This window comes from Argopecten irradians, chromosome 1 (assembly GCF_041381155.1).
Source record: "Argopecten irradians isolate NY chromosome 1, Ai_NY, whole genome shotgun sequence".
In the NCBI taxonomy this organism is placed as follows: domain Eukaryota; kingdom Metazoa; phylum Mollusca; class Bivalvia; order Pectinida; family Pectinidae; genus Argopecten; species Argopecten irradians.
In genome coordinates this window covers 59,671,815-59,686,672 of record NC_091134.1, presented here as the reverse complement: position 1 = coordinate 59,686,672, position 14,858 = coordinate 59,671,815, and the positions used below count along the sequence as shown (strand labels likewise).

Here is a 14,858-nt window from a genome sequence, read left to right as displayed (position 1 = left end):
AATTGATGAAACTCTTTTCTACCTATCAGTCAGCTAAAATCCATGGAGTCTTAAATGAACAAATTCTAATAAATCAACTGTCATATGTTTAGGTATAATTATAGCTACATAGCCTTGACACAGGACTGGTTCGGAAACATCTCATCAGGTTCTGAGACATCTCATCGTAGATTCAGGCACATAGGATTATCCTAAAAAGTGAAAACTATATATATCTATAGGTCTCCTTAGTCTGCAAAGGCATTTTACATCCCATTTAAACGTTCCATCTATAGAATGAAAAATAATTTAACCAATTCCGTTACCATGGTAACTGCATCAGCACCATTTTATAGCAGTTAAAAATGGCAACACTTTTCTGAGAGGAAATCATTAAAATAGCTAAAAGAGTAAAAAGTAATAATAAAAACCGTATAGAGGTTTGTGAAACTAAACAATGGAATTCCTTGTCAACTTTTATGGTAAGATGGTTACTGTCACAGAGTGAAGTGCAGGTACACCAACATGTAGTATGGTATAAGATAAGGTCTTTTTGACAAGTAGGAAATATAAGTTTAACAGACATTATGTGTATCCATGCATGCTAGTTTATAGACTTGCAGTCAAGGTCATTTAAGGACATACCAGGTGTAGGTCAAGGGAGCCAAAATATCCAGCGAAAAATCATCAAATTATACGGTCATGAGTATCTGACAGCTGCCCCATCCGGGATTTGAACTCATAACCCATAGGTGGAAGACTGTGGTAATATGTTGGTACATGGTATCCACTTAGCCATTTTGGTCTCAAAAGACAAAATGGCATTGTTTGCCCCATCCAATCAAAATCAATCTGTTTATATTGTTATATATGAATACATGCAGAACTATAAAGTCTATGTATGTGTGTGATGTAGGATGCTTCCTAATCTGTGTGGAAATCAAGGTTTGGTAAGGTAGATAGGATGTGGTGCTAGACCAACTGTTGTAAATTAACCTAGTTAGATGGCACAGATACTATAGGTAGGATATATATACTGGGTAGATATCATACTGTAGAGATATCCACACCAACAGATAACAATATCATATGTACTGTAGAGATATCCACACCAACAGATAACAATATCATATGTTTTGTAGAGATATCCACACCAACAGATAACAATATCATATGTGCTGTAGAGATATCCACACCAACAGATAACAATATCATATGTGCTGTAGAGATATCCACACCAAAAGATAACAATATCATATGTACTGTAGAGATATCCACACCAACAGATAACAATATCATATGTGCTGTAGAGATATCCATACCAACAGATAACAATATCATATGTGCTGTAGAGATATCCACACCAACAGATAACAATATCACATGTACTGTAGAGATATCCACACCAACAGATAACAATATCATATGTACTGTAGAGATATCCACACCAACAGATAACAATATCTTATGTACTGTAGAGATATCCACACCAACAGATAACAATATCATATGTACTGTAGAGATATCCACACCAACAGATAACAATATCATATGTACTGTAGAGATATCCACACCAACAGATAACAATATCATATGTACTGTAGAGATATCCACACCAACAGATAACAATATCATATGTGCTGTAGAGATATCCACACCAACAGATAACAATATCATATGTACTGTAGAGATATCCACACCAACAGATAACAATATCATATGTACTGTAGAGATATCCACACCAACAGATAACAATATCATATGTACTGTAGAGATATCCACATCAACAGATAACAATATCATATGTACTGTAGCATCCCTGCATAGTGATGATAAGTCTGCACTATACTTTGTACAGGTTTGAGAAATTTAATTAGAAGTAGAGATTTTCCACAAAAACTATTGATAAACCTTTTTGGACTCTTATGAATAAGTCTGAAGTCTGTAATAAAGGATGTGCCCTGGTGTGCCCAAGGATGTTGTGGAATATGTAATGTACTGTTTTATGATCACGCCCGTGACATGATCTCAGGTTTTGCTAACAGCTTCTCTCAAGATCGGCTGTAGATAGAGCCTACATGTGAAAGAACTGTGTCAATATGTCAATAGATAAGTAGGGTAGATCCTACTCACATCAGATTCCTGGTCGATTTACAGGTGCTAACAGATGTCCAACCATCATCTCATCTCTCCCCAAATCACATCATCATAGAAATAGGACCTCAAACTAACCACTCTGAACATCACACATACTATAGAGCACTATTGGATACTACAACAGCAAGGATTTTTATCCAACCAAAATAGTTACTTATGTGTAATGTAATTATAGTACCATGCATTTTTTTTTTTTTTTTTTTTGCTATACACTATATCATCATAAACTGTAACTACTTTTCAAAATGTGATTGTTTAAATATTTGATCACAGAGTTTCAAAATGGCTTACTTATTCTTATTTCAGTTTGTGTAGATTGAATGAAATATCAATTAAATCTTATAATTACTCACATAGACTTGTAACTAAAACTGTTATCCAGGCCAAGTTATAACCCAATTATCATGATTAATGTGCACATCTCTACAGTATAAGTATTATTACCACAGAGATTCATTGTCCAGTAGTTTAGGAGGAGTAATCAACTGTTCATTGTGTCTATACAGATGGACAGACGGATGTATGAGAGGATAGATAGACTGACAGTCTAAATCCAGTTGTGGGAAGGGGTAAAGAACAGGGGATATATTATGATATAACATGATATCATGGACATAATGTTACTGAAAATAATGTCAATTAAATGTAATTTTCAATTTGAAAGGAGAAAGAGTGGGGAGGATTATTTTTGTATTGATTATGGTCAGGGGTTAGCGCGAACGCAGACCCCCACACTAAAAAATAGCGTACCCGAGTAATCCGCATTTGGGATTATCGCAGGGTTCAGCCCGACCGGAGTGCAATGGAAGGGCCTCGACCTGGGGGAACCGCCTTGCTGATCATGGTATCCCCTGTACCAGGTAAGTATGAGTTGTATGGTGTAGTTTAACGTTATATTCTACCAGATGGACAACCTAACCCTGCTTATCCTTATTAGCATACAATAGATATTGTTTTTATTTTACTAAATAAGGAAAGAATTGTTAGGACACAAACAAATATATGTATTTGTAAGGACATTTTGGGAATATCTATAAATAATTATATCAAATTTTCTTGTTCTAATGTTAATTTTATCACATTCTTCTATAATTTCTGGGTAAGGAGTTGAGAAATGAACCGCTATTGCCATCTAGTGATAGGACTTTAACACTGTCGGGTATAGAAGTCGCTCAGTCAAGTGGGAATAACTGTAACGTCGCTGTGTATGAATACCAGCAGTTGAACTGATTACGATAAGGCTGACTTAATTCTTCTTCACTACAGGCTTCAGAAAAGGGGGATTTAGGAACATATGGAAAAAATATCAGTTTCATGAAATAAGAGATCTTGTAAAATATAAAATGATAATAATGCTAGAAAAAATATTTCTATTGGGAGGGGGGGTCGTACATAGATGTATATAAATCTATTAGTTTTGTTATATGTTCTTTGTCTTTATTTCCTTTTTTTTTTTTTTTTTTTTTTTTAATTTTCAACTATTAATATAAATAATCAAATTATTTCCTTTATGTAAAGAAGTTTTTATATATTCGATTCAAACTATTAGCCATAAAAATTAAAATTACATAAAATCTTGATTTTAAGTATAAATCTTATGTAAAAGAAATGCTTCACCAGTAATTTAAAGTTCAACAATACCTGAACTGTAAATAGAAATAATCTTCTAATAAACAAACTACACCTGTGAATTATCAAGATGAAAGCTTACCTTCAAATAAGTAAAATCCCAATAGTATAGTAAACTTATGTAGAACACAGATCTCCATGATGTCTATGAGTCTCTGCTGCCACTGAATAATATTTTCACCTCTTCTCAACAGCAACTGGCGTCACTGACTCCAAAGGCCCACGGACACCAAGGACAACAAGAGCTGGTCCAATAGTCTTCTCCACCATGTGAAGAGTGAAGAATGAAGAGCCACCGTCAGATGGCACTATATCACATAAGTGGCATCACCAATATCCAGCAGTGTCGATGTGGCATCATATCACATCCAAGCCACAAATAATGCCTATAACTGATTTAGCGTAATGAAACCTGTGCAGTACTATATCACACTAAGAACTGTATACCATAGTTGTGGCATCAATATGGCACCGTCTTTTTGTTGGGGTGACACTGTGCTTTGTTACTACAGCTACTGAGGTGAAGTGTGGTACAGCCGATGAAAGAGATTTGAGGCTACAGGTGATCACCCACTAGCTAGGCTCCTCTGTCACTATGTGGTTTTAGAGCTCCTTGGTGTCTTCTGCCTGGCAGTGATTGTGGTTGGAGTTCAAACAAACCTGTAAGGACAAAGGAGATAATGTCAACAGATTTATAGCTATCTGCACAATGCCTAAAGCTCCTCCTCCAGGGAGGGGGCCCTGTCCCCAGTCTGACTGATGCTAGTACCACTAGGAACTGGATGACACATACAGGTATGGAGTATATACTCCATACCACACTGGAGTATATACTCCATACCACACTGGAGTATATACTCCATACCACACACATTAAATATGATAGCACCATTAACTATCACTGCAGACATGTAATACCTACAACAGCACAATTAATTATCAATTCATACTAGCTAACAGTGATTCGTCTGAGGTAACAGTATCTGTATTTTATCTATTCATCAACATTTATTTTCAGTAATAAAAATAACCATCCTTTTAAATTTTCAGAAATCAACAACTTGTTCGAGAATCACTATGTTGCAGACTTTAAATTTTGATGGGTTTGTTCTCTCTATATTAAACAAATCATTAAAATAATTTTTAGTACAAACAATTGCTCTCAATGCATACAATGCTACTGAGCTATGCACAGCAAGTTGTCGTCTGCATGCAATGGACATTAATAAAATGAATTGTTACATCTGTAGCTTTACAAACAGACATGAGTGCATGAAATAAAGGTTTTGAATTGATCAAAGCCAGTAAATATAATTACTGAATCTTAAACATGACAAAGGAATGATGAAATATAATATTTGTCAGATTTTCAGTTTAAAACTTGTTTACTTTGATGAAATCCTATCAACATCTGTCATCATTATTGACTTCACTTTACATTTTTTTTCCTTATTCTTTTATTGAAGCTTGGTGAAAGAATTTCTTCAATTTATCGTCCTGGTTTCAACAACCATCAATAGTTTGTGGTAGGTTTAGGATTAAAATAAACTGTGTGGGCTAGATTGAAAACCAATAGAATATTATTCCATTCCATAACAGATAGAAACTGCAATATCAATTTCTATTACCACTGAAACTTCTGACAAGGAGACTTTACTTCCATTACAAAACTTTTTGTACCAGCAAACGACATCTGAAAGCCATTTCTGTGTCTTAGTATCACTCCAACCTGACAGCAAGCAATCAAATAAAGGAGTTCTGTAATTATGACACGGAATTCAAAATTTCAAACAACTTTTGTTTCATTGAATATTAACAAATCAAATTTCAGTGAGACAAATTGGATCGTTATTGATTATAAGATTATTGTTGAGATAAAATATTGTAGAACTACTCATAATTTTTTTCTTTATTATTAAAATTCCATCATAAAATTTTATTTTCATACACATAATACATAAATCACATTGTGAAAATTAAGATAACATCAGCTAATTGGTTTAGCCTCATCCATGTAGTACCTAAAGGCCTGTCAATCAACTAAGTAACTTTTATTGGCTTAAAAACAAAATTCAGCCATATCGAGTGGGAAATACTAGGAGTAAAGGTCATACCTCATCTTTCACCTTAGCACTTTTCTACGACATCACTTACAAAAGTAATAAAATATTTTTCTTTGAATGCCTAATATAGTCTGATATATCAAAGGTTATAAGTGTATGAAACTAGTAATACAGGTGATAAATGATTAGGATCTGTCACATCAAATTTGAATTTAATCTTAGATAAAAAGCAAATCCTGTCTAAATTGGGAGAAGTTGCGGAAGGAAGCCTGCACAAGGTGTCATAGTAAATTAGTCGGAGGTGAGATAAGGGAGTTTGTGTTTCTTGGGAGGAACACCTACACATACAGATAGCCAACAAATTATCACTCCGGAGTATCAGGTGACACGACCTCTGTACTGTTAGATGTCAAGGTCAACTCCAGAGAAATCCTGGAAGATGGTATCACAGATATCACATGGCCTTATAGAGCTACACAGCATCAGTAACACAAGTCTTCAAAGTTTCATGGAGAATGCAGAGGATGACCTGTTAAAAGCACAGGGATTTGGCACCTTGTTACAAATTAAATGTTCCAAGGGTGTAAAGCATTCCCCCATCTTCTTCAAGGATGCACAATTAAACATTTTAGATATTCATGTGGCCATGAAACTATTGTTTGCCAAGAATGCTCACCCAAGAGAAAAGAAAGTTACCCGGTATATTGCTTTGATACAACAGGGAATTGGCACTGATTTTCAACCAACAGTATAACCATTGGTTGAAAATTTGTGTAAAGTCCCTGTGTGTGATACAGAGTAATACTTAATCATAGATGCCAAGTGCCTATGACCAGTATCACATTATAAAACTGATGTAGTAGGACAACAACAGAGTGTCCAATACATCCAATGTCCTGATCTGTCCTGAATATAGATAAAATCCCCAGTCTGCTGGTATCCTCACAAATCTATATAGCAATGGTATGCTGCCTTGACACTTGTTGGAGACTAAGGAGACAAAAGTCAAAGGTTATCAGAGGCCAAAATAAGTCAATCCAATATCCAATCAAATGTTAGACCTCTGTATCATGCAGCTTTTATCAATCTGTGGCAACACAGTTCTGAGAGGCACTCCAAATGTTTAGAAAGTTTTGGTTTTCATTATAACATTTCTGTACGCTGCCTATCATCACCACAAAGTTATTGACATTGCTACAGATTAAAAAATTACATACTTATTGTCATCAGATGGCCGACCAATGCACCACTACAATATTGGTGTACAGTTTATATTTATATTGCATGTTGAAACGTATGAACATGATAGCTCTCTAAACTACAAAGTGAAACTTTTATTGACTCTGAATGGAAATCAATATTAAACTATTTGTTTGTTTATTTTGTAGCTTTCTTGTGGCATATATAATATATATTAATGCTGGAAATAACAACCCTGAGGAATATATACTACACTTAATATCTAAACCACTGTATTATTGTGTCGATGAATTCCTCAGATAATGGGTGCCGTGGTGGGAGAGTGATTAAAATGTCCCTACACATCACCAAAAGCCCTCCATCACTGGGCTTCGGGTTTGAATCCCATCTGAGGCAGTAACAATGCTAGGTACTGAGTGCAGGTCGTTAGCTTTCCTTCACCTCCTAAACCTGGCACATCCGTAAATGACCCTGGCTGTTAACAAGACATTAAAACCAAAAAAAAACCAAAAAATTAAATCTTGTATGCTTTTTTTTTTATCTCAATATATTATTGGTTTATAATTCTCCCGTATTCCATCTTTTTCTCAATATCATTGAGTCCTCAATAATAAGCACTGCACTAAAATCTTAAGCAATTGTAATTTGTTAAGATTTTTTTACTTCCTTTTAAAAAGAACAGCTGTCTGCACCTTTGCTGAGCTTACACCTATTCCTCAGTAGGACAAAGAGGCTGACAGATGGGTCTTAGTGACATACCATCCATCTATGGTAATCACAGGCAGATTCAATATGGCCATAGCCATTTGGCTTTAAATAGATTACATTCATCAAATCACAATTCACCATCAATCGTTTGAATGTAGACCTTTCTTCAAATGGAATAATGAACAGATTCCTTTTATCATCCATCTAAATTTGTTCAACTGGATTAATCAATTATATAAATATGATATTACAATCAACAGGATATCACCTCATGATGATTGAAGGGAGTAAAAAGCCAAATCAGATTTTAGTATTTTGTACTAACAGATGTCCAATATACCACACAAAGGTGACAGGCTATAATTATACCCTTAATTTAATCTACTTAATTAAAACATCTGAGGTCCAAAATTAATAGTAGTGTAATTAACGGCTAGCTATCTCCATCCAAGCTTAATGTTAACCTTAGTCACAAGGACATTTCCATGGATACAATAGGTATCTCCTCAAAAGCCAAAAACAATTCAAAATATAAAGGAAATCTAGGGTAAGTAAGAGTTACAGATGCACTTTAAGAATATCAGCAAATATAGCTGACTCAAAAATTCAGGTTTTTTTTTTAAGTTTTTTTTTCTTTTTCTAAGTTTCCCTGGATGTTAACTGAACCTTTATTCAAAGTATCAAATGATGTAAAAAAAATCTTACATTACATACCTGAGACTTAAACTACCAATTAAGAAACTCCTGATGTATATAAGTCAGTACAGGTAATGTGTATCCAGAATCACTTCTCAATTGATACTACTATACATTCTACTACCACACACTGTGGTGGAACATACAGCTTCACACATCCAATATACAGAGTTATATTGATACATTCCTGAAACAGTAACTCAACAGTACTTACACATTAATAGCAGTACAAGATTTCCATTCATATAATCCTATTTCACACATGAGTAATTCATTAACTCCTGCTGGTCCAGTACATAGTATCCTCATTGATAAAGCCCTCAGCCCCACACTTGAGGCGGGAGTGCAGTACCAGGGACAGACTCTGTATTCACACACCAGTCTATAGCCAGTGTGTGCTGACAGATGAAGCACTCAGTTATATTTCTATGCCTCTCTCTAACCACATCTTATGATGGATGATAGCATGTTAAGATGCTGCAAGAGCAGGCGATTATAGCAAAGCTTTATTTGTTTGTAGCAGCCAAAAATAGCGCTTGTTTGTTTACACCCAAATTAAATCGTTCTTTCTGTGGTTTTGTTGCTATAAACAGCCTGTTAGGATTCCTAATGGCACTGTTGATGAAGGGTATTTCAATCGTTACACAGTACTACTGTACTATATATAAAATCAGAGAGAGATCTCCCACACATACCCATGCCCCCTGTCTCTCAGTAGTGATATACCATACCTGTAACAGGATAGAACATCTAGGACCAACAGATCAGGGTTTTGTAAGTAAATTGTTTGCTGGTATACCTCCTACCTGACTGTGTCTATTGCTAGGTTCAGGATTTTGACTCAAGGATCAACGAACTAATTAAAGGTTAAGTTTCATTCTCAAGGTCGATTTCACACATGACCTATATGTAGTTTTTGTACCCACTGCTCCATTGCATGATTGTAAAATGCAACTAAATTTGAGATTCCATTGTATGATTGTAAAAGGCAACAAAATTTGAGATAGAGTTTTTTTCTCCTCTTTCTAACTGACATTTGGCATTGAGTTGAGTGTCAGCCCCTATGAGGAAGGCTCTGGATTTCACAAAAAGGGAGAGGATGACTGGATTGCCAGTTTTAATAACATCACAAAATTATGAAGGGTAGATCTGGAAGGACAATTTCGCCATTATCGTAATATATCATATACTGTACTTTTTCTATCTTTATATTTTCAATACAAAGCTTAGTCCAGTTGTCAGTGTAATGTGATTGGGTAGGGTGTGTTGTTAGGTATCTTTGGCGATATTTGCTTCACTGAGATAGCACTATAAAAAGACCAAGGGTTCAACTGTTGATATACAATACACAAGAGGCCCGAGAGGCCTTGAAGGTCACCTGAGTGCTGATACAGAAAGAGAATTGCAAAATTGGTTCAAATCTGTAAAAAGTATTTACGTATAAGAATAAACTTTAAAGTTGAACCTTCTTATTAGAATTTTTATTTTTTGTTTTTCATTTTGATAGTTAGTGTATTATGTTACAAAACATTATGCTTAAAATTCCACTTTGCTTTGCCAATATTAAACAACAAAACCAAACTAGAAGTCAGTCAGTGTCAGTGATTTTATAAATTTCACTTTTTAATCTATGAAGATTATTTGGTTCCATCATACCTGTCAATTCAGAAGAAGATTTTTGAAATTTTAGCCATTTTGACCCATTTTGGCCCTGCCCCTGTCAAAAGGTGACCATGGTTAACCATGATTAACCATGGTTTTACCATGGTTAGACATGGTTGGTTAACCATGGTTAAATCTTTGACCATGGTTAACCATGGTTGAGCTGATGTCGATATTCTCCAACCATGGTTAACCATGGTTGAGCTGATGTTGATATCTTCCAACCATGTTTAACCATGGTTGGCCATTTAACGTAGAGGTCAAAACCATGGTTAACCATGGTTAACCATGGTTCCTGGGCAATGGTTAACCAGGGGTGCCTCTCTGGTCCCTGGGGGTCAGCCAGGACCAATATGGATATGGTGTTAAAATGCTACTTCAGACTAATAATTCTAACCCAGTTTGACTCATTTCCTGTTAAAACTATGCAAATAATATTCATAAATGTGTTTTTCCTATATAAATTACATTGTATAGTAAATTTGACTCCCTCCCCAGGGGAAAATCTGAGATCCCAGGGCCATGAAATTCACACATTTTGTAAAGGGCCTTAAGACCTTTCAATCTATGAAGAGTATACGTATTTGGTTCAATCGATCTGTGAATTCAGAAAATTTTTGAAAAGTTTGCCAATTTGACCCCATTTGGCCCTGTCCCTCTGGCCCCTGGGGGTCGGCAAGGACCAATATGGTTATGATGTTAAAATGCTTTCTTAGGCTAATAATTCTAACCCAGTTTGACTAATTTCCTTTGAAAACAAAGCAAATAATGTTCATTAATATGTTTTCCTGTATAAACTATAGTAAATTTGACCCCCTCCCCAGGCGAAAATCTGAGATCCCAGGGCCATGAAATTCACAATTTTTGTAAAGGGCCTTAAGACCTTCCAATCTATGAAGAGTATCTGGTTCCATCAAATCTGTGAATTCAGAAGAAGATTTTTGAAGTTTTAGCCTATTTGACCCCTTTTGGCCCTGTCCCTAAGGCCCCTTGGCATCGGCCAGGACAAATATGGATATGACGATAAAATGCTTTCTCAGGCTAAAATTTCTAACCCAGTTTGACTTATTGCCTAATATTGAAGAATAAGCATATAACGTTCATAAATGTGTTTTCCTTATATAAACTATAGTAAACTTGACCCCCTCCCCAGGGGGAAACACGAGACCCCAGGGTCATAAAATTAATTCACAATTTTTGTAAAGGACCTCAAGACCTTTCAATCCATGTAGAATATATGATTCTGCCATTTCTGGAAATTCAGAAGAAGATTTTTGAAGTTTCAGCCTATTTGACCCCTTTTGGCCCCATCCCTCAGGCCCCTGGGGGGCTGGGACCATATAATTCACAGTTTTGGTTGACCTTTGGCTATGGAAAGTTTCTGCAAAATTTCAACAAATTTGTTTCAGTAGTTTTGGAGAAGAAGTCAAAAAAGTAATTTGTTTATCGCCATAGGTCTCTTGAGACTTCGTCTCAGGTGACCTAACAAGAGACCCATGGGCCTTAACGGTCATCTGACTCATGGCACAAAACAACAAAGTCAGAGTATAAAGTAGTGGTTAATAATTAATTAATATAAGCAATACAAGGAACTCCTTTGTTGAATATTAAAGTTTCTGAAATAGGTAAAGGTCATTTGTTGAACAAACTTTGTAGCCCTTCATCCATTTATAGTTGTAACCCATTCAAGGATTAAGGCGGAGTAAGATTTTAAAGCCAAATTTCAGCAAAGCTCCCATTTTGGACCCCCATTTTGGAATAACAAAATCTTTACGAATATGTTTGCATGTTGTTCGCCATCCCTTAAAACCCCTATAGATCAATTTTCGTTGAGATCAGAGACCGAAACCTGAAAACATGAAGTGGGCCAGTGGCCATCTTGGGTAACCAATATCTTTATATAAAATATGATTCTCCTTCCCTAATGATGTTTTACACCAAATATGGAATATGGAAAAAAGCCACTTAAGAGTTAAGGAGGAGTAGGATTTGAAAGATAAATTTCATTGAAGTTCCCCCTTCTGAGCCCCACCCCTCTGTCCCCAGGGGTCAGACCTAACTCGTTCATATAAAATATGATTGTCCTTCCCAAATGATGTTTCACACCAAATATGGGTGAAATCCATCCAAGGATGAAGGAGGAGTAAGATTTTAAAGCTTAAATTAAGAAAATTTGCCCTTTTGGGACCCTGCACCTCTGCCCCTAGGGGTCGGACCTATCTCATTTACATAAAAAATGATTGTCTTTCCCCAATGATGTATCATACCAAATATGGATGAAATCCATCCAAGGATGAAGGAGGAGTAAGATTTCAAAGCTTAAATAAAGAAAATTTGCCCTTTTGGGGCCCCGCCCCTCACCCCTAGCGGAATCACCTAACTCATTTATATCAAAAAAATTATTGTCTTTCCCCAATGATGTATCATACCAAATATGGATGAAATCCATCCAAGGATGAAGGAGGAGTAGGATTTTAAAACTTAAAATAAGAAAATTTGCCCTTTTGGGGCCCCACCCCTCAGCCCCTAGGGGTCGGACCAGGCTCATTTATATCAAATACGATTGTCCTTCCCAAATGATATTTCACACCAAATATGGATGAAACCAATTCAAGGATGATGGAGGAGTAGGATTTTAAAGCTTAAAATAAGAAAATTTGCCCTTTTGGGGCCCCACACCTCAGCCCCTAGGGGTTGGACCAGGCTCATTTATATAAAATATGATTATCCTTCCGAAATGATGTTTCATACCAAATATGGATGAAATACATCCAAGGATGAAAGAGGAGTAGGATTTAAAGCTTAAAATAAGAAAATTTGCCCATTTGGGGCCCCACCCCTCAGCCCCTAGGAGTCGGACCAGGCTCAATTATATAAAATATGATTGTCCTTCCCCAATGATGTTTCACACCAAATATGGATGAAATCAATCCAAGGATGAAGGAGGAGTAGGATTTTAAAGCTTAAAATAAGAGATTTGCTCATTTGGGGCCCCACCCCTTAGCCCCTAGGGGTCGGACCAGGCTCATTTATATAAAATATGATTGTCCTTCCCAAATAATGTTTCATACCAAATATGGATGAAATCAATCCAAGGATGAAGGAGGAGTAGGATTTTAAAGCTTAAAATAAGAAAATTTGCCCTTTTGGGGCCCCACCCCTCAGCCCCTAGGGGTTGGACCAGGCTCATTTATATAAAATATGATTGTCCTTCCCAAATGATGTTTCACACCAAATATGGATGAAATCAATCCAAGGATGAAGGAGGAGTAGGATTTTAAAGCTTAAAATAAGAAAATTTGCCCTTTTGGGGCCCCACCCCTCAGCCCCTAGGAGTCGGACCAGGCTCATTTATATAAAATATGATTTTCCTTCCCCAATGATGTTTCACACCAAATATGGATTTAATCCACTCAAGAGTTAAGGAGGAGTAGGCTTTTGTATAAATAGTCTTACGCACGACGCACGGCGCACAACGACGGACAAAACATGATGACAATAGGTCATCCTGACCTACGGTCAGATGACCTTAAAATGCTACATCACATGTAGTACCTTTCATTCATTCGTCTGCATTCATTCATTTCTTTATTCTTCTAAAATTTGGTCACAAAGTTGACAGCTGGTAGGATAGATATATAGCTCAGTACTTCGACTATGGAAACAGAGACTGAAATTCAGATTTAATAGCAAAATGAAACCTCATCACCAAAACTTATCCATGTTTTGCTTCAATCAGAAATAGAAATTGCCACATTCGACAGAAATACACATTTCAATTTGAACTTTTTACCATTTTAAAGACTTGACCTCATTTATGGTCAATATATCTTCTGTTTTATACATATCTGATGTTTGCCACTTGAACATGCATCTACCATACCTCCCCTCAGTAATAAATTAGCACCATGCCTTACATGTGAGTGGTATATTGAGGAAGTTCAGTAGATAAATAACGCATCATGAAGGTTAAAGTGCAATGCTACAAATTCTTGAAAATAGCATTGCCTCTTAAATAACAATTTATGATATTTAACATTACAACCTGTTAGTAAATGTTATGTTTAGTATGCTGAGTAGTATGTATTTGAGGGTCTATATTTTAATTTGATAGCTTGTTAGCTGAACCCTGCTGTGGACTGACTCAAGTGGTGTGTGGCCGCCCCAGGGTAGGCGCTCCTCCAGCTCTCCTTTCAGATTTTCAATAACTTTTTATTGATAATTTTCTCATTCATAAAATACGGCAGTCTTGAGATAACCAGGAATCAGATCAGATAAAAGACTAATTGGGTTGGCCTCAAAGGATTGTACCTGTGTACCTAGCTGATCTATAAATAGCTTAGAGAGATGTATAATGTTGGCGTTCATTACTTACATGAATGTATGTATCAAAGATCACTGACCTCATTCCTATACCGTGGATCTAGGCCCCACCAACAGGATGTGAGCCTTAATTTGTTATGGGAACATCAAATGAGATATGATTCCAGTAGTAACACCAAAATGGCCACAACACCCTGGAGAACTGACCTGTCCACCAAGGGGGTAAAGCTGTTTCAGCGCTGGTACACTTTTAAATTTGATCAGATAAAGGACCTTGACCTTCATTTAAGGTCAACTGAGTCAAATATTCTGAAATGTTCAACTGTATCACCATACTCAATTAAACACTTTAATGTTTTTGTTTCAATGATTTAAAGGAGGCCTACAGCAATTGGTTAACAAATCCTACCAATAAGAATTTAAAAATTAAACAATTAATGC

General features: G+C 36.1%; 1 protein-coding gene and 1 non-coding gene across 6 annotated transcripts in view; both read right to left on the bottom strand.

Moving 5' to 3' along the window:
- LOC138335880 (uncharacterized) overlaps window positions 1-14,858 on the bottom strand; it is a 96,729-nt gene that overhangs the window by 37,267 nt on the left and 44,604 nt on the right. For 4 of the 5 annotated variants that reach the window (XM_069285082.1, XM_069285075.1, XM_069285060.1 and 1 more), the window contains one exon: window positions 3,848-4,425. In XM_069285082.1, the coding sequence (XP_069141183.1) occupies window positions 3,848-3,905 (58 nt within the window). In that variant the 5' untranslated portion in view covers window positions 3,906-4,425. Of the gene's footprint in view, window positions 1-3,847; window positions 4,426-8,646; window positions 8,821-14,858 lie in introns of those variants that run through there. The other variant, XM_069285068.1, reaches the window with a different exon arrangement.
- On the bottom strand, window positions 2,841-3,004 carry LOC138311196 (U1 spliceosomal RNA). The gene has a single exon (XR_011206548.1). It is a non-coding gene; the product is annotated as a U1 spliceosomal RNA (small nuclear RNA).